This window comes from Tachypleus tridentatus, chromosome 3 (genome assembly GCF_004210375.1).
Source record: "Tachypleus tridentatus isolate NWPU-2018 chromosome 3, ASM421037v1, whole genome shotgun sequence".
NCBI classification, from domain to species: Eukaryota; Metazoa; Arthropoda; class Merostomata; order Xiphosura; family Limulidae; genus Tachypleus; species Tachypleus tridentatus.
The window spans coordinates 27,578,944-27,605,512 of NC_134827.1; the positions used below are offsets into that span (position 1 = coordinate 27,578,944).

At 37.5% G+C, this 26,569-nt stretch overlaps 1 protein-coding gene across 1 annotated transcript in view; it reads right to left on the bottom strand.

Moving 5' to 3' along the window:
- The window catches only part of LOC143246597 (dual specificity tyrosine-phosphorylation-regulated kinase 4-like), a 64,268-nt gene that overhangs the window by 32,075 nt on the left and 5,624 nt on the right, over positions 1 to 26,569 (bottom strand). Inside the window, exon 2 of the mRNA XM_076493600.1 lies at positions 2,489 to 3,044. Within this exon, the coding sequence (XP_076349715.1) occupies positions 2,489 to 3,044 (556 nt within the window). The remainder of the gene's footprint in view (positions 1 to 2,488; positions 3,045 to 26,569) is intronic.

Genomic DNA, 26,569 nt, shown 5'->3' on the forward strand with positions numbered 1-26,569 from the left:
AAAACCATTTCTCCTATATGCAAATCTAAAAAAGGATTATGAATAGTAGAGTCAAGTAGTTTATTTCCTCCAATCAGCGCCTTCTGGGGCATAATATTTCAAAATTTGGCGTGACGACCAGAGCAGTCAGTTTTTCATGACCGGGTGTCTTAATTATTAATTAATTAAATAAGGTTTCACGTGCTTAATGGTTTCTTCTCTTCAACACAATATTTCTCCACCTGTCCGATCGGCCATTTCATTACTTTCTCCGATGAATAAAGTTTGTATTTTTATTTCAAATTCATTCTTCGTCCATGCCGTTCATTCCACTTGCACCAATTCACTACAATCAACGTTTCAAAAGAAACAAAATAGTAGTACCCAAGCGTTTCTGAGTTATTTAACAATGTATTTATTAATCTATATCCACATTACCAGCATTTTGATCTTTTTGTGAGGGAAGGATACAAGAAGAGGTTTCAAGATTTACAAACATCTGTAAATACCACACTCCATTGTCATCTAAAACAAAACGATGTTACGCAACATATTTGAAATTACGCAGTGCCGGTACTGGTTTTTTGTTTGTTTGTTTGTTTTTGAATTTCGCACAAACCTACTCCAGGGCTATCTGTGCTAGCCGTCCCTAATTTAGCAGTGTAAGACTAGAGGGAAGGCAGCTAGTCATCACTACCCACCGCTAATTCTTGGGCTACTCTTTTACCAACGAATAGTGGGGCCGGTACTGAAACTTTTGAAATTGTTGGCGAGTGACGACCAATCACAAACATTGAATAGAATCATTCTCCTGTTTACTTGTTATTGCAAAGATGGGTGACGTGGTGCTTTGTTAATCCTTGGAATACCACGTTGAGTGTAACCCTAATATACTGCTATATAGCAGAATCCACATATTTATTCTCAAATACAGCTTTCAATGGTTTGTTTGTTTGAAGTTAAGCACAAAACTATGCAATGGACTATCTGTGCTTTGCCCACCACAGGTATCGAAAAGCGTTGTCTGGCGTTGTAAGTCCGCAGACATAACGCTGTGCCACGGGAGGGCGCTTTAAATGGATAAATTCTAAGTGTATTATTCAGATAACATTATTTCTCTACAAAGGCAGATGCGATCACATACAAAACATGTACTTAAATAATCGAGTATGTGAAACTTGTTTTCATTTATGATTTAAACATACTTTTTAAGCCTACTTTAATAGCAAAATTCTTTCTTTTATTGTGTATAGTAGAATAACTGACGTTTTTGTGTGTCGAAGCGAAATGTTTGTCTGTGTGATGTGCCCACCACAACTATCGAAACCAGGTTGTTCGCGTTTAAATCTGCAAACTTATCGTTGAGCCGCCTTGGAGGGTGGAGGGTGCAGATGGAATGTCATCTTAATAAAACATTTCACTCATTTTCAAAGCTGTATTTTAGAAGTACCAGTATCACTTGTCTAGCCACCAGTCATTTCTCTGTACACATATAATCTGGGTTACTTGTTATCCTTCCTTTGCACTGTAAGGTTAGTATTTGGAAGCTTTAAAAATACCGTTCACCCATTAAAATGCACACACAGAGAATACTTTACCATTTGTTCAAAACAGCTGTAAATCTAAGACGTTATACCTGACTCTTTGTTTAAAAAAAAAAAATTGGCCATCAGGAAGTTATGTTTTAACTCAAACACACGAGGACTGAAGGATCGAGTTAGAAAACTCAACGGTTCAAGGATAACTGTTCTTAATTTTTAACTACTGACCGGAGCGTAAATAATAGCAATATCAACAGTTAAGGGTACCACCTTTGGTTATTTAAAGCGAATAACAAGAGATAATTTCGTTTTTCGTCTACAACTGAAAGCGTGGGCATGTTCAGTAGTGCTACATCTCGAATCCACGACCCTTCAGTCTACAAACAGCCGTGGTAAACAGTGGGCCACGTTTACCCTTTAAGTTAACAACAAACTCTATCCTACTATTTGTTCAACATCTTTAATTGGCAATACTTGTTATTAATCAGTGATACGTTGGTATCTCAAAACCAGCGGAGGAGAAACATCAATATGCTACAGTGTATAAACAAAGATGGCTACTTAAATGTGACCCGCATGTAGTCACAGAAAATAAAATTATAACATTTTTGAAACATGTAGTACTTTGAATTCACTCTTATTTTCACCTTTTTTATGACAGAAAAAACACGAGTAGCAACGCAAGTTATATCATACTTCCGTCAGAAAAAATTCCATTATCACGTATCGTTTATTATATATACGTGTGTGTGCATCCTTGCCATTATTAACAACTAAGGTTCTTTAAGCCTAAATTAGCAACTAATCAATGAATACAACAACGACTGAAATTTATAACTAATTTCCAAAACTAATGACCTATACACGCTACAGTAGTAACATAGAATTACATTACGTGATTTAAGGGCATTTTTTTTCAATAACAGCGTTACTTTAATTAGATAATAACACATGAAAGGAACTATTACCTTGTGAGGTTAAGGGCAGTCTTCTACCGTAAGGATCAACTCGTAAGAACTTTTGATTGTATTCATTATTATGTTCTGTTTGAGAAATGTGTCGTTTGGGGGTCACTAAAGTTTCGTTACTGTTGGAAGAGGACAGGTGTTTGGCACTGTTTCCTTCATTGTTGTTTTGTACGTGACTAGTGTTTTCTATTCTGTTGCTGTTCCATCCTGGATTTATATTGAGGCTGTTGTTAAGAGGCCCATGCCTAGCGATATTTGTGGAAAGTAACGGTAGTGACGATTCAGCATCTAACCCGGAAATGACGCAATTAGTTCCTGTAACTTGATTGATATTGTTGTCTTCTTTATGGGATAAATTATGTCTGTTGTTAAAAGCTTTTTGCAATCCTATACTTGGTAAACTGGTGGATTTATCCAGTGGATTTAAGCCATTTATTCTTCCCAGCTTCTGTGACAGGTTCGCCAAGGCAACAGTAGAGCAGGACGATTTTACTTGTAGATGAGAACCAAGAGCGCCACCTAGTTTAACTATTGCCTCTTTGACGTTTCCCGGACTCTGGAACGAAGAAAATAATATTTAATTAATATTCAAAGGTCAATAAATGTTATTGAGAAGAAGAACTTAATAGCAAAAATTAAAGGCATGTAAAACTTAAATTATTGAACTTATAAATGTCACACGATCATCAAGCCGATCTGAAAATCTAATGTCACCCAGACTGTGAAAAACTGTCTTCTAAGAAAGCTACATTGTGTTGATTTGTTGCATAACTGATCACTAAATAGTATATGGAAAAATTAAATACTGTGCTAAAATCGCTTTAAGTTACAGAGTAACCTAAATTTGTTTTTAATTTAGTCTTCACATAAAATAAATATTGTGTTCTGTTAACGTCAAATCGGTAGAGATTTGGGAACGAAATAGGTGTTTTTTTTCTATCATTTTTACAATTGGACATTTCGTGTTCATCAAAATGTTTAATGTATATGCACATGCCTACAGGTTTAACAGGGGAAGAAGGACCAGCGTCTAACATGCCAAAATGATACTCCTACGTATTGTATAACAAAATGACGTGAGTACAATATTGTTCATTTATTCCAGAGTTGAGGCTGCAGTTGCGAAATCCCATTGTCAATACGAAAAAGTCCTGTAGTTTGGTTATGACTCTTAGCTTACAATTTTTGTTAAATGCATCCAGAAGAAAATATTCCAAAAACTGAAATTTGTGTTGGAAGCTAGAGAGTTTATGTTGTTTTTTTTGAGACTCATTAAAATTAAGAGTGGGCTAAGACGACACCTAAATTAAAACATCTTATTTGTAATGTTACATGCTTAACTAGGAAATGTTTAACACATTGTTCAGGAGATCCGGCTGTACCAGTGCAACATTTAGGGATCGCTCAGCAATGGCTCAGTGGTATGCCTGAATGCTTATAACACTCAAAACCGGATTTCGATACTCGGTGTGGGTGCAGCATGAATAGACTATTGTGTCACTTTGCGCTTAACTAAAAACAAACAAACCTTTGGGGGACCAGCAAACAAAAACGCTCACAGAGGAAGGGTTTGTTTGTTTGTTTGTTTTGAATTCCGCGCAAAGCTACTCGATGGCTATCTGCGCTAGCCGTCCCTAATTTAGCAGTGTAAGGCGAGAGGGAAGGCACCACCAACCGCCAACTCTTGGGCTACTCTTTTACCAACGAATAGTGGGATTGACCGTCACTTTATAACGCTCCCACGGCTGGGAAGACGAGCATGTTTGGTGCGAACGGGATTCGAACCCCGCGTGGTCGGATTACAAGTCGACCGCCTTAACACGCTTGACCATACCGGGCGTTAGAGGAAGGGAAAGAGAACAATTTGGTAACTTCTCCAGAGGATACACGGGGTTCCGGACAACTTTGGCTACTTGGCGTTTGTCAGTGAATTACGTATATAAAATAGCCCATTATAAGACAACGAGCGAGGCGAAAGGTATTAAATCTCAAATCCTTATAAAAAACGAACAAATATTCTGAGTATTTCAGGGTATTTTATTTAATCATTCCTGTTTGTAGAAAATGAAGTTTTATTTTTGACAAACCATATACACTCTTGAATGAAGCCTATTTGAAATACAAAACAGAATTTAGTAATATTTTGACATAAAATACTACATGCATATCATATTAAAGTTTCGCCAATTATAAAACTGTTTTTTGTTTGTTTGTTTTTTAATTTCGCACAAAGCTACTCGAGGGCTATCTGTGCTAGCCGTCCATAATTTAGTAGTGTAAGACTAGAGGGAAGGCAGCTAGTCATCACCACCCACCGCCAACTCTTGGGCTACTCTTTTACTAACGAATAGTGGGATTGATCGTGACATTATAACGCCCCCACGGCTGAAAGGGCGAGCATGTTTGGCGCGACAGGGATGATAACCCGCGACCCTCAGATTACGAGTCGCACGCCTTAACACGCTTGGCCGTGAAACTGTTAAAAATGATCGCAAAGTTTTATGTTTATGTATGTGATATCATGCTTATTATACAACAGTCATTCATCTACATAAAGTGATTAGATTTATTAGACCTGTTGATGCGTCGCAGTGTGAATTCATATGTTAACATATTGTATTAATATTATAATAATTGTATTACTATTATAAGTAATTAAATGTAAATCACATCAACTAAAAGTTAAGATGGCGTAAAAAGTGGGGGCTAATCTGTCCCAGTAAACAGGCATCAAAATCAGGAAAGTTACTTTCAGGAATAGCAGAAGAATGTATAGAACTTAATCCAGAAACCAAGTTTCCAGGACCCTAGGCGAACCCTGGACCCTGGCTGCAATGGTGCACATTCCTTGCTTTATTAGGTCAAATAAATATTGACCCCCAATTCCGAATTTGCCTCCTACATCTTGGTATGAAGAAATGCCATAGTGTGCTAATATTGGATATATATAAAGTCAGTTTGAAGATAAAATAATATATTCCTAGAAATATTATATGTCACCAGTAAAAAATGGGGACTCATACCTTATTCAAAAATAATGTGCCTTTAAGGGAAAAGGGGACCCGATGTATAACTTGAAATAAAGTATCTGTGTGAGGGGAGTAAACAAAGCCTTGTCCAAAGGGGTGACACAGCACCAGACTATAATACCATAATAAATTCAGTTACTTCTTCTATAGATGAATACGTTGTGAAATCACCAGGTTTCGACCACTGGTCCACTAAGTAATGTTCCTGATTTATTCATGTTCTAATTACACACGGTCATTGGTCATTCGCCTTTGCTATCAACAAATCCTACCATGTAGAAGTGCCTTAGTTTTGTATATCGCGTAGTCTCAATGTCAAGATCACTGATATGGAGGTTTAGAAAGGATGGAGGACACATTCTCCATGTCTTTTTTCATGGGTTTATCAACTGGATAATGATTGCGAAAGTTAACCCTATTGCGTTTCTATCTACGATTACCTCTAACAGTGACACAGATCTTTATCTAAGGCTGTAGGTGGAGCGACTGTTCCTCGCTTCTTGCACTCGTGCCTCCAGTATTTTAACAGATTTTTGTTTGATAAATGAAGTGTTATTTTTATTACACTTCCAACTTTGTGTTTAGTCCCTTTTTTCAGTGCCTCTCAGTGTAATAGCAGATTTAAAATTCTAAAAACCGAGCTTAGATACCCGTGGCGAGCAGAGCACAGACAGCGCATTGTGTAGCATTGTGCTTAACTACGAACAAACTCATTTTAAACCTGTATAACATTTTCTGCCATTCATAAGGTTATTACAGTTTCCTTCTCTAATCCTTTATAACTTAGGTATTACATCACACATTCACCCGAAGTTATTGCATAATGTACCCCCTACACACCATACGTTTATTTTGTAGAAAACACTTTCTAATTTTTCGTTTCAAAATGGCGCTGATGGTTCTCGCGTAGCTTTACGAGAAATTTTAAACAAACAATTTGTTTGTTTGTTTGTTTTGGAATTTCGCACAAAGCTACTCGAGGGTTATCTGTGCTAGCCGTCCCTAATTTAGCAGTGTAAGACTAGAGGGAAGGCAGCTAGTCATCACCACCCACCGCCAACTCTTGGGCTACTCTTTTACCAACGAATAGTGGGATTGATCGTCACATTATAACGTCCCCACGGCTGGGAGGGCGAGCATGTTTGACGCAACTCGGGCGCGAACCCGCGACCCTCAGATTACGAAGCGCACGCCTTAACGCGCTAGGCCATGCCAGGCCTTTAAACAAACAGATAAACATTTAAAAAGAACAGTATATCTCAAATGAAGGTTAAACTTCAAGACAACCTAGACGATCTTATGTAATTATTATTTTTATAATGTCACGATTGACTCTTTCCATACATAAATGTGTATGGTTTCTGCAACAGTATAGGCACATTATTATTATTTGGACGTTCTACATATTTGAAAATGTTTTGACCTTAACGCATTCCATAATTGTAACGTTCGTGGTCTGTTTTCCAACGGAACGATGATATTGCGTATTTGCGCATACTGCAGCAGTTGCTTAACGCTAACTACATGTTTGTGTACCTCGATCGGTAAAACTGTTATCACACAACTGTTTATACATAAAAATATACAATTTTCTTCTACAAATAAATCATTGTACTTGCCGTTCTGCCACACGTTAATAACCCCAAAAATTGGAGTTACAACAGTGAAGTCTTAAACGTTTTCACATTCTTCGAATAAATCAAACAAGGGTATATATAGTATTTTAATTTATAACATATACGTCATTACGTTGGACAAACTCGGAATTTGAAGAACAATATAAATGTGGGACATACTCACTCAAACGTTTTATATGAACGATCAAGATGTGTGATACATTAGGCATACTTTTTATACTAACTTTTAATCAATTGACGAACTTCGCTTTCGAACTTTCATTTTTATTTAAAACCGCAAGAAAATTCTCCCACAGGCCTAGCACTTTAATCAATCTTTGTCGCTCACAAACTATATTTCGCAATGACGCCACAATACTGCGCCTATCAGCCAATGTTTAATCATATAAATATAAAAATTAGTTAGCAAATAAATGTTTTACTGAAAAAAACAACAACACATATTCAAAAGTTGTATCTAAAATAATTTATAAAATAACGTAATATGTCATACTATTAAATAATATTCCACAAAAAAAATAAAATCTTTAACAGGTATTGTAAATCAATCTTTTATACCTAAGTCTATAATCCAATTTTTAATTAAAAAACCCCGTAAAATAGCTATCGGCCAATAAAAGAAAATAGTTCACATTGTAGTTTTTACCTCGTGACGTACACGAGGAGAGGAGATTCAAGTCTTTGCTCTTCATCCTCCAACAGTGCCATTTCTCTCAGTCATAAATCATAAAAATTTCCACAACTACAATAATACACATCTAATTACACTTTATAAGTTCTAAGAGTCCAAATACAAAGGTTTCTGTAAAACGAACACACTTAAATACACTTATTATCTTCTGTATGTTTGTTTGCTTTAGGTCAAAGCCATATCAGGCAATCTGCTGTGTCCACCACGGAGAGTCAAGCCCCGGATTGTAGCGTTGTATGTCCATAAACTTACCGCTGCCTAACCGACTGATCATCTTTTGTCACGAAACGAATGAGGCATTTTGTTTTCAGGTTTTAGATTTTTTTTATTATTATTTTTTTTTGCAAGGCTTTGGTTTAGTTTGTTTTGAATTTCGCTCAAAGCTACTCGAGGGCTATCTGCGCTAGCCGTCCCTAATTTAGCAGTGTAAGACTAGAGGAAAGGCAGCTAGTCATCACCACCCGCCGCCAACTCTTGGGCTACTCTTTTACCAACGAAAAGTGGGATTGACCATCACTTATAAGGCCCCAACGACTGAATGGGCGAGCATGTTTGGTGCGACGAGTATTCGAGCCCACCACCCTCGGATTACGAGTCAAGAGCCTTATCCACTTGGCCATGTCGGGCGTTTTTGCAAGGCGACGAGGAAAGTTTCTGAGAATTTGAAATATCACGAAGTCAAGTGTTTTTTCTGCGAAAGTTGTTTACACAAGGTCACCTTAACAATGCTTTACATCTGGTAGTTAACAAATTGTTATATACCCAAATCAATGGTGGTATTATGCTACGATACTGTGTTACGTGTGAATCTAATTAACACATGCAGATGAAATATCCATGATCACTACTGGATGTTACTCAAGTGTACCACTAATATGCCAGAAGGCCGTGCAGGAAGTTCTTGCATCCTGTGATATCGATTTCAGTGCCGTACGTTCTGCAAGGTGTGTCATTGATCATTCCACAAATTATCGGTTTAAATTTGCTTAGTTAAACTTTTTACTCTTGTTGAATACACTACCAATGCTTCAATTTCAGCCATAATTTGACCTTATTAACATAAATATATCATTGCAATCGGCTTACAGTGAATAAGGTTTTGTTACCTAAGCCTATGCCCGGCATGGTCAGGTAGTTGTGGTGCTCGACTCGTAATCTGAGGGTCGCAGGTTCGAATCTCCGTCACACCAAACATGCTCGCTCTTTCAGCCGTGAGGACGTTATAATGTGACGGTCAATCCCACTATTCTTTGGTAAAAGAGTTGGCGGTTGATGGTAACAACTAGCTGCCTTCACTCTAGTATTGCGACGCTCAGTTAGAGACGGGTAGTGCAGATAGCCCTCGTGTAGCTTTGCGCAAAATTCAAAAACAAACAAAGAATACCTACGCCTAATAAAGAATTGATGAACTGTATTGGCGCAGTTAAGAATATTTATGCACTATAAAACAAAACTGTATATTCAAAGAGAAACACTATATTGTTTGGAATGAGGTGGACATATTGCAAACAAGTGTTGTTTGAGGTGCAATGTTTGAAATATTCCAATCTGGAACAAAGAGTAAATGACCTTGTAAAGTGGTATCAAAGGCAAGGATTCACAATAAAAAAGAGTCAGATGTTTAAACCACTCGTATCACTCTACGGTAGCGTATTTGTCTGTCAGTCAGTCAGTAAACACTAAAATGACGTCACACAAGCGACGCTTAACGTTTCGATTTGTGCTGTCGCAACTTCATTACAACGTGCGTATTCTATAAATCACGAGAATAATTATGCATTCTGTATGCTATAACACAGTACGTCATATGAACTTCTGAAACAAGGATAAAAATATTTGCTCCTCTTAATTTTGCTTTTATTTACTCTTGAAACAGAAAACTTTCAGGGACCCTACTAAAGTACATATAGTATACATACATATGTTTATAGGGTTCAGTTCTAACAAAACTTTCAGGGACCCTACGAAAGCACATATAGTATACATACATATGTTTATAGGATTTAGTTCTAACAAAACTTTCAGGAACCCTACGAAAGTACATATAGTATACATACATATGTTTATAGGGTTCAGTTCTAACAAAACTTTCAGGGACCCTACGAAAGTACATATAGTATACATACATATCTTTATAGGATTTAGTTCTAACAAAACTTTCAGGAACCCTACGAAAGCACATATAGTATACATACATATGTTTATAGGGTTCAGTTCTAACAAAACTTTCAGGGACCCTACGAAAGCACATATAGTATACATACATATGTTTATAGGGTTTAGTTCTAACAAAACTTTCAGGGACCCTACGAAAGCACATATAGTATACATACATATGTTTATGGGGTTCAGTTCTAACAAAACTTTCAGGGACCCTACGAAAGCACATATAGTATACATACATATGTTTATAGGGTTTAGTTCATCTATAGTTTAATTTGCAATTGTTACAATTACGCATGATTTAAATAAAGTTGCAGCTTATCAAAGATAAAACGGATAACGTTTCACACAGAATAATATAGAGCGCAGTTTAGGGCTAAGGACTGACAATTCTATCTTTTGAAGTGGACGTTGAATCAGAAAAACAGACTTCACATTCAACATGGTAACAAAAATAATATATAAAGTTTCTGAAGTTTTTCACATATTTAAAATATAATTAGAAATGGCTGTCTTTCCCTGAGCATCTGTCATTTTCACATTTTAAAAGAATTTTTTTGTTTTTAAATTTGTAGAAGTTAGAAAGTCCACAAACTGGATTCGCAAGAGTAGTTATCTTCTCAGTATGATAATGTATCTTCCAGTTGCAAACTTTTCACTTCAAGGCCGTTTTTTTTTCTTTTTGTATTTTCATAGGGTTTGACAATTTGAAAGCGAAATTCGGCTTGGCAGTTACTGTGTGCCAAATTATTGACTAAACTCACTCGTTCAGTATTCTGAAAACGCCTGAGTAATCACCAAAGCAAATCTTTATGCTTACTAAAGGCTGACTAGTTGTTCCCATAGCGACAAATGATATAAAAATACGCAGAAAAAGCTTTTCTTTGAATGTATTGAAAACAGAATACTTCGAAATAGGAAATGTATATTATTCTTTCAAACTTTTTCAAGGAAAATTAGATAAAGTGCATTCATTTTACGACTAAATTTATTCATAGAGGGGGTGAGGATCAATTTTCTGTAGATATTTTGACAGCAGACGATAAAAAACCGCAAATTATTAGCACACTTGATTCTTGTAACAATCAGTGCTTATTGGTACCACTTAAGCCGTCCCTAATTCAGCAGTGTAAGACTAAAGTGAAGGCAGCTAGTCATGACCACCCACCGCCAACTCTTGGGCTACTCTTTTACCAACGAATAGTGGGATTGACCGTCACATTATAACGCCCCTACGGCTGAAAGGGCGAGCATGGTTGGTGGGAGAGGGATTCGAACCCACGACCCTCAGATTACGACTCGAGCACCTTAACCACCTGGCCATACGGGGTGAGAAATGTTACGAACACTATAGCCAAACTAATATCTAAACAGCCTAGCGATTGATTATTAACAGGTTTCTCGGCAAAACTTTTAAAAAACTTTGCACTAATATATATATATAATGTTCTATTAAAGTACAACTACGAACATAGCTCCTGACAAGAAAAAGCTAGAACAGCATGCTGACGTATAAAACAATACCCAGTCTGAAAGTATGGCATGATATAACTTTTTTTAATTTCTAAATTCGTTTGTTGACGGCCCAGCATGACCAGGTGGTTAAGGCACTCGACTTGTAATCCGAGGGTCACGCGAAAGAAAGATTCTAAACAATATATTTACACAAGTTCAAACTCTCAAGACTTTCAATTTTATTCTAATTTATGAGACCGGTTTTATTGGATCAGCATTGCCAGGTGGTTAAGGCACTTGATTCGTTATTTGAAGGTCGAAGGTTCGAATCCCTGTCACACCAAACTTGCTTTCCGTTTCAGCTGTAGGGGCGTTATATGTGACGGACAATTCCACTATTAGATGGGAAAACAGTAGCCCAAGAGTTGGCGGTGGATGGTGATGACTAGCTGCCTTTCCTCTAGTCTTACACTGCTAACTTAGGGACGGCTAGCACAAATAGCCCTCGTGTAGTTTTGCGCGAAATTCAAACCAAACAAATCTATGAAATCTGCCGAATGTCGTTAAAAAAAAGCTTAGTATAAACACCCGAATTATTCGTTGCCCAAACCATTAACTGTTAACCAATGAAATTATCTGTAACTCATAAAGGATGGCGCTAAACTCAAAATGTATTTCGTTTCTTTATGAAAATCCAGCTTGTAATTGCAAGGAGACAACAGTGGTAGAGATTCCTAAAGAACCCCCAACTGTGTCTCACAAAACAGTTACAACTTGCGAAATTAAACTAAAATAAATACAGTTTGTGTTACCTATTTGCGTCCCCCGCTGGTATAGCGGTAAGCCTACGGATTTACAACGCTAAAATCAGGGGTTCGATTACTTTCGGTGGATTCAGTAGATAGCCCGATGTGGCCTTGCTATAAAAAAAAAACACAAAACACACAGCTATTTTCGAATAAATGTGACACACCTTTATTGACTTTCCTCGCGGAAAATTTGAAGGTTTCTAACATTAATACCATGGGTTCAATACCTGTGACGGACATAGCACTGATAACTTATTATGCAACTTTTATAATTGGTATTTTGGTTTTGTCTTTTCAAAGGTATCGTTTGACGCACAAACCATAAAAGTTAAAATTGTGACATCAAAACAGAGGGCGATATAAATATAAATTAGTGCCTTCTTACATCACTGTGTCATTCAAATCAACAACACTAAGGCTTACTTTTCCCGCCATAAGCAGAACATTGAACAAGTTCACACTATCCACGAAAGAGAAAGTTTTTAAACTCCAGCAAAGGCTTTAAACGTCTTGATGTTTCGTCAGTGTAAAGTGTCAGTAACAAAAATAAAAATAAACAAACAGCATACAAAAGATAAATCATAAAAATAAATGGTCGATAGACACTTGTTCTTAAAGTGTTCTGAAAATGACATGTGTTCTAAAAATTACAGCCATTTCGAATTTATAATGTTAAGTTAAATGTGACGTGTATAAACATGAAGAAATTCCAAAGAAATCGACATGAATGTTAGCAAAAACTCTTTAATTATTATGGTATGGTAGACAATGCAATTTACTGTCTAAACTTATTGTTGGTATTTCTGAGAAACATCTGACATGTTGGGTATTTTTCTAACAGCATTAACTAAATTATTATTCGCAAAAAAAGAAATAATATATGTATGTCCACTTATAACTGGCGAACTGCTGGACCCGTTGTCACCAAACCAGACAATTAAGTTTTAGGCATCCAGTGGAGTTACACAGATGTCGTAGGGGTGTGTGTGTTTTCTTATAGCAAATCCGCATCTGGCTATCTGCTGAGTCCACAGCGGAGAATCGAACCCCTGATTTTAGCGTTGTAAATCTGAAGACTTACCGCTGTACCAGCGGGGGACCGTAGGGGTCTGGACCTCTTTTATTACTCCACGGTGATTTCACCATGTGTTGAACGGGCATGCCAGTTAACTGTTATGTACCGAAAATAATATTGTCTATCATTCCTCAAAGCGTTGCCCAAGTTATGGGCCCAGCATGGTCAGATAGGTTAAGGCGTTCGACTCGTAATCTGAGAGCTGCGGTTCGAATCCACGCTCGCTCTTTTAGCCGTGGGGGCGTTATAATTTGACGTTCAATCCCACTATTCGTTGGTAAAAAAGTAGCCCAAGAGTTGGCGGTGGGTAGTGATGACTAGTTGCCTTCCCTCTGGTCTTACACTGCTAAATTAGGGACGGCTAAGGCAGATAGCCCTTAAGTAGCTTTGCGCGAAATTAAAACAAACAAACAAACAAACAAAACAAGCCCAGGTTATGAATACGAAAATATGGAAGCCGTAATTTTATATATATATAATCAATAAAAACCCAGCAATATATATTATTAAACACAATAACAACACACAAACAGAAAAATAAATATGCTGTTTAAAGTTGAGCACAAAGCTACACAATGGGCGATTTGTGCTCTGCCACTTCGGAGATTGAAAAACTAGTACGCAGACATACCGCGGTGCCACTGGAGGTTAAAAAAATATGAAAGTGAAACTAGTTATTACATGACACCCTTGCGTTTAAATATAAAAGCAGCGTTTGCGCGTACTGAACGTTTTTCTGAAAACAGAAATATACTTTTGTTAAAGTGAAACAGTTTTTAATACGTGAAAAATCATCTTCATATCTCGAACTTTGTCTTCTGGGGCAAATATAAATAGTTTCATCAACTCGCTACTGCAATCATTATCAAAGCACGATGCAGATATATATTTCTTTGAATGTCTTATATAAATAAGTCAAAACTGCATACAATATATTTTTGTAGAACATACTTAGGTAAATTGTAAAAGTTATCTAGAAGTAACATTCTTCCTTTAATTAACAACAAAATGTTGTTGTTGTTTTGAATTTCGCGCAAAGCTACTCGAGGGCTATCTGCGCTAGCCGTCCCTAATTTAGCAGTGTAAGACTAGAGGGAAAGCAGTTAGTTATCACCACCCACCGCCAACTCTTTGGCTACTCTTTTACCAACGAATAGTGGGATTGATCGTGACATTATAACGCCCCCACGGCTGAAAGGGCGAGCATGTTTGGTGCGACGAAGATTCGAACACCCGACCCTCAGATTATGAGTCGAATGCCTTAACCCACCAGGCCATGCCGGGAAATTCAAATGTAAGTTGTTTTTCAAATAATAAGATTTAAAAATACAGTATAAATAATTTCTTTGTTTGTTTGTTTTCGAATTTCGAACAAAGCTACTCGAGGGCTATCTGTGCTAGCCGTCCCTAATTTAGCAGTGTAAGACTAGAGGGAAGGCAGCTAGTCATCACCACCCACCGCCAACTTTTGGGCTACTCTTTTACCAACGAATAGTGGGATTGACCGTCACATTATAATGCCCCCACGGCTGAAAGGGCGAGCATGTTTGGCGCGATGAGGATGCGAACCCGCGACCCTCGGATTACGAGTCGCACGCCAGTATAAATAAAGTGAGAAATATAAATAATTTTAAATCAAAATGAACTCAATACATAAGGCAGAACTGAAATAATTTTAAAAGCGTTATAAAGTAACGGTCAATCCCACTATTCGTTGTTAAAAGAATAGTCCAAGAAAACAAACACCCAATATATCGCACAGACTTTTATTATGGAATCAAGCATTTCCAGTCTTATCTCCACGTTTGTTTGTTTGTTTTTGAATTTCGCGTAAAGCTACACGAGGGCTACCTTCGTTAGCCGTCCCTAATTTAACAGTGTAAGATTAGAGAAAGGCAGCTAGTCATCACCACCCACCGCCAACTCTTGGGCTACTCTTTCACCAACGAATAATGGGATTGACCCTCACATTATAACGCCCCCACGGCTGGAAGGACGAGTATGTTTGGTGTGAAGGGGATTCGAACCCGCGACCTTTGGATTACGAGTGTAGTGCCTTAACCACCGGGCTATGCCGGGCGGATTTGGGTGGAGAATGTGGGTGTTTTAAACAGAATGAAACAGAGAAATTACAGATTAATTAACACAAAATGGTTAGTGTGTGTGTGTTTTTTTTATTTAGCAAAGTCACATCAGGGTATATGCTGTGACCACCGAGGGGAATCGAACACCCCTGATCTTAGCGTTGTAAATTCGAAGACTTAACGCTCTTCAAGCGCGGAACAAAATAGATACTGAGTTTAGATAAAACAACAACACCTGGTTTTATAGTATGGGAAGAAATAAGAATGAAAATAAGAAAAGCTTATAAGAAACAAAAGGGAATCATCAATAGCCTCGGCACTTGAAATTCTTATACGCAGGATTAGAGTAAATTAATCTTAACACCTATATTTTGTGCACCAGCAATATCAAACGTGGAGCGCGCGTGCACCCGATTCGATTTAATTACTCATCAGGATCTCTAGCAACTTTACTGAGAGAGATAATGTGGTTGATGGCTGAAACATGCAATTTCTTGAACTGTAAACCAACAAGTTTCAGTGACCGACCCAACCAACATACACTTCCACGAGCTCCCTGTATCATTGAAAACTGCTATTTGGGGCTGATATTTTTGTTAAGAAGTATAATTACACACTAATATACGTATGGTAGGGAAGTATGCACGTGATAAGTCGCCCACACTTTTATGCCAACTATTATCATTTATATTTACATTCCATGATTCAATACGAAAATAAGGCTTTGAATATTCGGAGTTTTTAACTAGTTCTGCATTTTATTAAAATATTACATTGAGTACATTCTGAGTAAATACTAAACTGTAGTAAGGTACAAAACTTCACAAGGGATATCTGAGCTGTGAACACCACAGGTATTGAAACCCCATTTATCAGTCCACAGATTTAACACTGTCTCATTGGAGGGATGCTTAAAGTAATTACAATAAATAATAGGATAATTAATTGGATTATTCATCCTCATCTAACTTTGTGTTTTCTGTTTCGGATTTCATTCCATCTCCAACGTGCGGTCCAAAACAACATACTGGATGGATTACTGGTTAATATGTCGGGGTATAGATCTGTGGGTCCAAGCTTCGCATCCCGTAATTGCTGAAAAGAAAATCGCGCTCGCACGTTGGGGCCTGAGCGCGTTATAAGGATGACAGTTAAATTCTCATTGTTCGGTCCAACAAGAGCAGCCAAAGAGTTGGCGGTGGGTGATTTTGACTAGCTGTCTTCCCCACTTCAGTATCTTTGCTCGAATATCCGAAAACAAAGAAACAAAACGAAATGGCGCAGATAGCCTAATTGCTTTGCGCCATAAAACACCAAACCAACCAACCTAAACGAAATACTGACCTTTACGTCCACCGTAAGGCAGTAACATATTGGTGGAAGAAATTGGGGATAACTAGGTAAAGTGATACATGGGAAACTTCCAGAAAGGGAGCCATGTACCATGTTTACGACATGGTAAACCTCATAGCAAGATAGTGAGTTCTCTAGATATTACCCGATATCCTTTGTTATCACTAAAGTCATGGCCTTATTGAAAGTATTGTTTTTTATTTTCAGAACAACAATAGGTTATTTGGACTTAATCTTGTCTTGGTAAACACGATAGTTCTATAATAGTTCCACATGATCTATGAAAAAAATAATTCAGGTTTCTTATACAAGAAAGTCCTTCTCGTAAAACACCATCTTTGCATCCCAGACTTAAACCACGTGACTATGAGAAATAAAAGATACAATAAATTTTGACTTCAGCCGGTTGTTAACCCGTTCTGAAGTAGACCAGACACACGGCGTCGACAGGTCTAATGGCAGCTTAAAAACAAAACAAACAAACAAAAAACGCTTAAAACAGAGCCTAAGACTAACTGTGGCACTTAGAGATAAAAATATCACAAATCACATTTTTTTTCTACTTGATTCTTTTTTTCCATCGTAAAAGTAATCTATTTTGAATTAAAAGAGGACGAGGGGACTGAAAGTCTACATTCACGCACCTAAAGCAAATTAGTTGAACATTGCGGAGAAAACAGCGTGGTAAATGAAAACACACCAGGTGCAGTTATAAATATACACATACGATGCATTGCTCTAATGATTTTCTCATTATTTAGGAATAACTTATTTCTAATATTTCTACGCTTGGCGCCATAAAGGTCGTTCGTAATGAATCAGTTTGCTTTCAATGCTCAGAATTTCAGTGTTTTTTTGTCAGCGTTGCCTTTCAGTGCCTCAGTGCTAAGACTGGGTTTTGATTCTCGTTGTGGGAGAAGCACAGTTAGCCCATTGTGTAAATTTGTGCATTACGTAAAGACAAACGAACAAACTAACTTTTCAACATCAACAATCTCCTGGCTGACGAAAGATGACCAGCCAGCTCTCAGTTCTTTTCGAAAGCAATCATTTGTTCACCAAACTGACGGAAGATTCGGGAAATCGTATGATCTGTTGACTTATCCACGACACATATGATGAATAGAACCATGGCAACAGCTGTCTTGTCAGTTTCATAGCGTAAGTGTGGAAACAGTTTGCCTAATTACAATACTGGAACTTTTCCAAAAAGTCAATGACACAGTACCTCCGTAACGTTGAAATAGCATTTTAACCAGGTTTTCATGCTTGAAAAAAATTATCAAATCTGAAGATACTATCGGAAAGATAAAATTTAACACCCTTTTGAACAATTAGGTCTCTGGGTGGTTCATAGTAAAATACGAGCGGTCAAACGGTAACATCACAATATCGGTACTTTATCCTAGCCACTGGAATCTCTTAGAGATTTCTTTAACTCCATTTGTTTCCGAATCTTATCGTAACTTCCTTCTACGAATAAGACAAAAAAAAAAAAAAAAAAAGTGAGGGCTTGTCGGTAGGTAGGCTACTGGCCAAATAACACTCGTAAGAGGTTGTCAACACATGTGACTGTCACGTGTCTTGGCTCCGAGCGTAGACGAAACACCACCAGTCAAGTGAGATGTTTTATTTGTGTTCGGGCAATTCATTGTAGCTGTCTACGAAGATTACCATGTATAAAATTAGTTGAAGAGGAGGACATCTTGTATCTCCAGAGTTTACGTCCAAAAGTAGCGAATGAGACGAGTTCAGTTGAATTACTTAAAACTACGTCACTCCTTCTGCAACTTCTAGTCCTTTGGTCAAGTACAAAGTACTTAATCGAATGTACATAAACATATTGACATAAAACTGCATTGACCCAATATCGATATCTAATACAATGAGATTTGACTTTTACTTATGTAAATGTAGATTTCAGTATGACTGATTGATTGTTTCGAAATTGAACACTAAGCAACATATAGGACCATCTGTGTTTTGTCCACCACGGGTAGAAGCGTCGAGAGGCAGGTCGGGCCCCGGGGACAATTATGTCACCGGGCCCTCAAAAATTCATGGTACATTCATGGGCGTATGAAGAAATTTGCTGGCGGGAGGAAGCCAAACGTGTTGATAATTTAAATTTTTTGGATAAAAAAGGTATTTTTTGAGACAAAGCGATCCCCCACATTACTGCGATTTTTCCTTAAATATATTACGAAAATGAGAATACATTATTATTTATCCCATATTTCCCCGGGCCCTGGGACTGTAGCCCCCCCTGACCCCCATTCGTCAGCCTTGACCAGGGGTATCGAAACCCAGATTCTTGCGTCGTAAGTTCGCAGGCATCCCGCTGTGACATTGGGAGGGCAGCATAAGTGAAGACAATTACTTTACGAACAAATTAATTACGACTGAACATAATGAGCTTCTCTATTAATTACTTTTACACGTATTAACAAGTATATTAAACAATTCTTTTTCACTAACTTTGCACGAAAAACTTGTAAAATAGCGATGAACATTGACATTTTTTGTTGTTGTACACAAACATTTAAACAGACGCAAGGAATAATTTGTTTTTCACCAATTACGAAAAGAGATAATGACACACAATGACTCACCGTCATTAAATGTATGTCGTACGTTGCAAAGTATTGATTTTTGTTAATGGGCGTTGAACTTTTTAAAGGGTGATCACTTACAGCGACTTCCAACAAGACAGGAAGAGAAGAATCGCCACGTGCTCTCGCTCTCTCTGTTTTTAAAGATGAATGGTTTATTTGTTTTGAATTTTCGCGCAAAGCTACTCGAGGGCTATCTGCGCTAGCCGTCCCTAATTTAGCAGTGTAGGACTAGAGGGAAGGCAGTTAGTCATCACCACCCACCCCCAACTCTTGGGCTACTCTTTTACCAACGAATAGTGGGATTGACCGTCATATTATAACGCCCCCACGGCTGAAAGGGCGAGCATGTTTCGTGCGAGCGGGATTCGAACCCGCGACCCTCGGATTACGATTCGAACGCCTTAACACACTTGTCCATGCCGGGCCTTTGTTTTTGTTTTCAGTGAGCTTCTTCACAATTAACAAGAAAACATTTTGAGAAAAACTACGTCAGTCGTCCCTCAGGCGCACGAGCAAGACCGCACGCATGACATCGGAATATCAAACTGGCTTCTTAACTTCTATTTCGAATGAAAGTTTTCGAACTGGAGAAGTTCAAGATTCTTCATAACTTGTTGCTTACGTTTAATTAACCTACGTGCAGGAGTTGTAGATGTTAGATAACTAGAAAGGTAATGTGTGTTGCTTACTTTTATCAAGTTAGGCAGATGATGCATATTTTTCTTATTGCAAAGCCACATTGAGCTATCTGCTGAGCCCACCGAGGGGAATCAAACCATTGATTTTAGTGTGTGTAGAGCAGAAGAGAGTTGCAGGTATTAGGTAATTAGATAGGTAATGTGTGTTGCTTACGTTTCATTCAACTACTGTACGTTGATTGTTTGTTTGTTTGGAAACCAGCTACTCGAGGGGTGAGCCGTCCCTTAAGACTAGAGGGAAGGCAGGTCACCACCCACCGCCAACTCTTAGCTACTCTTTACCAACGAATAGTGGGATTGACCGATAGGTAATGTGTGTTTAGCGCGACGCGGGCGCTTACGTTTCATTCAACTACTGTACGTTGAAGAGTTGTAGATATCGGTTAACGGGAACGCTTACGTGTGAAACTCGTTGTTTTCATAACGTGTTATAAAAAATGATTTGATGAAGAGAAAGCTTCGCGCGTGGAATATACACGAGAGAGTTTCAGTTCATAAGATATATGCAGTTGCAAATGATTAACAATATTTTTATAATAAAGAGAAGTTTGTTTCTGAGAGCCGAAGAAATTTTATTAAGAGACCCTTTACGAACCAATGGGAGACATTTTATCTCCCAAAAGGCATTTCCAACTCTCTTTTAGCGTTGGGGTTGCGAAAGCTGGTTTGAAGTTTGAAGTGACCGAAATCCATCAGCGCATCACAAACTCGATGGCGAAACACAAGAAGCATGGAAGTCTCCAACTGACACGCAGAGATATTCAGGAACCGTTTAGAACCAACTTGTCTGCTAGCAAAGTGTTCCTGTTTGCTCATCCCACTCTTGACTATCGTGATGTTTTAACTTCCCTACGGAATCGCAGGTGAAATCGTTCGTATCTCAGTTGAAAGCTTAACATAGAAAGTTGATAGCAGAACCATAAAGATTGGTAGTTGTTTAATTAATGTTACTGAGAACGTGGCTTTATTGATATATACTGAATTAAGTCCCAGTGTGTAAACCTTAGTACTAGCTAGTATGAAAACTTGAGCATGCTGGATTTCACTTTAAAATCTATCAATTAACAAACACAAACTTGTCTCAAAAAGGTAAATCCAAAAACCACCTTCTTTGAGACTTTCCAGATTGACTTTAATTTCAATATTCAACAAATTATAGCGTAAAGACAAATTTGACTCCTTAAGGTCGTGCTAAAATAATTCCTTGCATCTCCTGGTTGCTCCCCAGTAGCACAACGGTATATCTGTGAATTCACACCTCTAGAAGTCGGGTTTCGACACCAGTGGTGGACAAAGCACAAATAACCCATAATTGAGCTTTGTGCTTAATTCTAGAAACAAACAAAACATCTCCTGGTTTGTTAGCGCTAAACTTTTACGTTTATAACGCTAAAATTCTGGTTTCGGTTCCCACGATAAGCTCAGCAAATGAAACACGTTTAACTGGATTTTCTATTTATTAATTAACACCTTTGACTTTTTAGACAGTGTAAGCCAAAATAATTTACACTTTTTCTTTGTCAAAGATATATATACATATATATTATTTAGAGTATTAAGTTACGATCTTGTTTAAAAGATCAATATGACCCGGCATAACCAGGTAATTAGGGCGCTCCTCTCGTAATCTTAGGGTCGCAGGTTCGAATCCCCGTCGCATCAAACATGCTTGCACTTTCAGCCGTGCGGGTGTTATAATGTGACAGTCAATGCCACTCTTCGCTGGTAAAAGAGTAGCCCAAGAGGTGGCGGTGGATTGCTATGACAAGCAGTCTTTCCGATAGTATTTCACTGCGAAATTAGGGAGTGCCAGCGCAGATAGCCCTCAATTGCGTGAAATTCAAAACAAACGAGACTATTTTTCTTACATTTTACTCAAGTAAGTGGAGCAAGGACAATGACAGCAAGTGACCAGGAATCTTCCATTATAAAGAGCATAAAATAAGCCTAATTAGGTTTAGTGACGATGTATATCAAGACACAAAGTTTATTTACATGAAATTCAAAACCATTAAGTTTAAGGATGACACAGAAATACAGCGAAATATGTTATGCGCAGGGTAAGAAAAGGAAATTTCAGTGGTGCCTTTTCAAAGAAATAAAAGGGAAATCTTTGTTATTCTAGATTTTCATGAGAGAAAACGCATCGCTTTTATTCGACACACCCACAAAAAAAAGAAAACAGTTTAAATGGCAAGTAATTGTTGACATTTTACTGAGCTAATAAAAAGTTAGGTAATTCAAACACATCTTGTGTAGACGCTAAAACATTATACATTCTCATTGGTTAGATTTTTTTTCGAATAAAACGACGTATAAACGTACTTCAACAAATGTACGTCTACATCACCGCTTGGAGAACCGCGTAGATACAGGGATCATCCGTTGCCTAGCAACTGCTCTTCTGCTTCTATCTATAACTCGATAGCCCGGAATGCCATTTGACATTAAAACGAGACCAGGGAATGCTCAGTTATGGTAGTTTAGCATCACTAAATACCTCGTGCATTACTGTTAATCGAGATAAAATCTAACAATGCCCAAAATTCAACATTTTGATCATTGAATTATTCAACAGTTTTCAACTCTTATTCAAAATCAGCATGAATTTAATCGATATTAAATTTCAGCTCGTCTCCTGATATAAGATACCAACACCAAAATCGCGCTAATTGTATTTCTTTTTTTATAGTATGCTTTCAAAGAACTATATAAAAGAACCACCATTTAAACACGTCTACGTAGAGAAACGTTTTTGCTACTTTAATTAACTTGAACAAGTATCTTAAATTGTTTCTATTTTTTTTTTATATCCAACTGGAGGAGAATAATTTAAGTTTACATATTTTCTGTAATTAACCTAAAGGTTTATTTACAGTTTTTCTGTAATAGCTATAACATATGTATAATTGGAATAAGTTATTCATCTGTACACATTTTTCTATGATATATACAAAAAATAACCAAGCAGTCATGGATAGATATAAACCTAAATATGCATAGTCAATTTTTAAAAAAGGAAATGCTATTCATATCAGTATTATACATCAGGAGAAAACAAAGAGACTCGGTTAGCTTTAGCTGACCGTTCAATCCTCTTCTGCACACAATGCCTTATAGAGTGTTCCCGAAAACATTAGCTGTAAGAAATTACATTGAACTATATTAGAGATAAGATAAAATCTTTGCATATCTTTCTAATGTGGAGAGTATGTGGGTAACGTTTATGATAAATTATCAAAACGTTGTTAACCTTCAAAATATCATAGTTAACTCGATTTAGAGGTTAAACATTATAAGGTAATCAAAGTTCAAAATGGGCTATCTGCAGTATCCACCGTGGGAAATCGAACCCGGATTTTAGTTTTAGTGTTTGCAAGTCCGTAAATTCACCACTGTCCTACGGGAAGGGGGGGGGGCAATAAAATTGGGTGCCCGCCCGGCATGGTCATGTGGTTGAGGCATTCGACTCGTAATCTGAGGGTCGCGGGTTTGAATCCCCGTCACATCAAACATGTTCGCACTTTCAACCGTAGGGACGTTATTATGTGACGATCAGTCCCACTATTCGTTGGGAAAAGAGTAGCCCAAGAGTTGGCGGTGGGTGGTGATGAGTAGCTGCCTTCCCTCTAGTCTTACACTAATAAATTAGGAACGGATAGCGCAGGTAGCCCTCGAGTAGCTTTGTGCGAAATTCCAAAAAAACAAACAAACAATAAGATTGGGAAGTATGTCAGCACATTTTGGAAAAAAAATGAAATAAACGAAATGGATTCTTTAGAGTTTTGATTTATTACAATATTAATAACCTTTGTGTCTTGTGACCGTTTGATAACAATGAGTCCTTTATTTTTGTAAGCAAGCCAACTCGTTACCGTCGCTAAGCCTAATCTGGTTTATTCTGGTTTTCTTTGGCCTGAGAAATGGTTAAGAACGCTTAATTGGCGAAAAAAAAATCCAAATGGTTCCTCTCAAAGAGGACGTTTCATCACTTTTAAGTAAATTTAAGATGGAGATCCTTGTCTTTGGAATTCAGAAACAAAGTTAATTACTTGGAACTATCTTTATTTTATTGTTAAATTGTATACTTATTCCCAGTGCTGCAACATGAAAACTTTTTTATCAGCCCTAAAATTCAGGATTTGGTACTTACGGCTACAGCGTAGTTTATGTAGTTTTGTTTTAAATACTATGGATGTTTTTCATTTTCATTTTTGCATAAGGAATCTTGTAATATCTAAACTAAACGTGAAATACCATGAATACCATGATTTGAAACAAAGGTTTTGTAAAAATTTGATAATGTAAGAAAACAATATTTCAAGTACAATCAATAATTTTTATTAAAATTATTTTTTTAATATTAGATTGATAAGAAGAGTTTTCTATACTATGTTTGGTGAATGAAAGCTAAGACACGTGAGTAAACTGGCTTATGTTTAAGCGCAAAGCTACACAATTAGCCGTCTGTGTTCTGTTCAGCACGGGTACTCGAATCCCGGATTTGAGCGTTGTGAGTCCGTAAACTTATTGTTGTCTCACAAGTGGTCATTTAAAAAGAAAGAGGTTAATAGGCTGTAGCTTGTAAGAAATTAAAATTGGTTTGAATTTCGCGCAAAGCTACTCTAGGGTTATCTGCGCTAGCCGTCCCTAATTTAGCAGTGTAAGACTAGAAGGAAGGCCGTTAGTCATCATCACCCACCACCAACTTTTGGGCTAATTTTTTACCAACGAATAGTGGGATTGACCGTAACATTGTAAGGCCCCCCACATTGAAAGGGCGAGCACGTTTGATGTGACGGGGATTCGAACCCTTGACCCACAGATAACAAATCAAGTGGCTTAACCACCTGGCCTTGCCGATCCAATAAAATTGGTCTCATAAATAAAACAAAAATTAAAGTCTTGAGAGTTTGAACTTGTGTAAACATTGTTTAGAATCTTTTTTTTCGCGAACGTAGAAAAATTTAACGTATATTATAATTCTGATATTATGTGTATGTGGGTGACAATATTTGGTTTTAGACGCAATTTCTTTGATCAATCGCGTTTGAGTCGTTTGCTCAAATTTCTACGACACAAAAATGACAAGTCACGTCGGAATATCCGTTGGGCAGCGCAGTGTGTGACAAGGACCTGATCTCGTTAGGACTTTTTAACGCGATGTTTGTGTCTTAATATCTGTCTTTCTTTGTTGGATTAAATGGCTAAGAAGCTATTAATCTCCCAAGAGAGTATATAATTGATCCTATTGTGTCGTCACGTGAACAGCGTGCGTTTAAATTTTCAAACGTCACCTTGTATTGTGTTAGAATCGTAACCACGACATTTTGTATAGCCTCCTCGAACCTCAAAGACGTTCTAAGAATTCTTTTATTCGGCGAACTAAATTGTGTGTGAAATAACCATTTATTGTTGGTATGCATACAAGTGAATCCTATATGGTTTAATTAATATTTGCTGTAGACTTCTTCTATGACATTTATTGCTGTTTACAATGTGAACTGAACACATGATATAATAACCACACTGAAAACGTAATTTATGCTTATAAGTGGCTTCTATTAAGAACAACTCTTGCACTAACCACATTTACAACGGGAAATAAATAAAAAAAAGCAAAAATAAAATAAGGTTGATGATCTTCGAGGAAAGCTTTGGTTAAGTGCCATTTTTTGAAGAACATTGACCCTGTTGCTACGACAGCTGTAGGCCAAGCAAAATTCAGTCTAAAGCCTGTATGTTTTGTTTTGTTTTACTGCTTCAGTCTCACGTAAACAGAAGTAATACGTTAGAAATGTTATGGGAAATTGTCTCTTTATGGTAAATACCAATAAAATAACCAAATATGTAACTTAAATTTTCGTCACAGTTTATGTATTGTCTAAGTTTATACCGCTGTCATCGTGATAATAACCTGTATTCACCTAAAAGATATTGAAAGGTGTTTTGTTTGATTGTACCAAATTTATTATGAATTTTCGAATTTTTGTTTTAATTTCGCGCAAAGCTACTCGAGGGCTATCTGTGCTAGTCGCCCCTAATTTAGTAGTGTAAGACTAGAGGGAAAGCAGTTAGTCATCATGCCCCACCGCCAACTCTTGGTCTACTCATTTACCAACGAATAGTGGGATTGACTGTAACATTATAACGCCCACACGGCTGAAAGGGCGAGCATATCTGGTGCGACTGGAATTCGAACGCTTGATCCTCAGATTACGAGTCGAATGCCTTAACCACCTCGCCATGCCGGGCCTGAAGCAGTCTACAATTAATTAATTCACAAGTGTCGGTGGCGAATAAGTCAAGCACATCCCAAAGATGCAAAGTAGAAGCAGGCCCGGCATGGTCAGGTGGTTAGGGATCTCGACTCGTAATCTTAGGATCGCGGGTTCGAATCCCTGTCTCACTAAACATGGTCGCCCTTTCAGCCGTGGAGGCGTTATAATCTAACGGTCAATCTCACTATTCA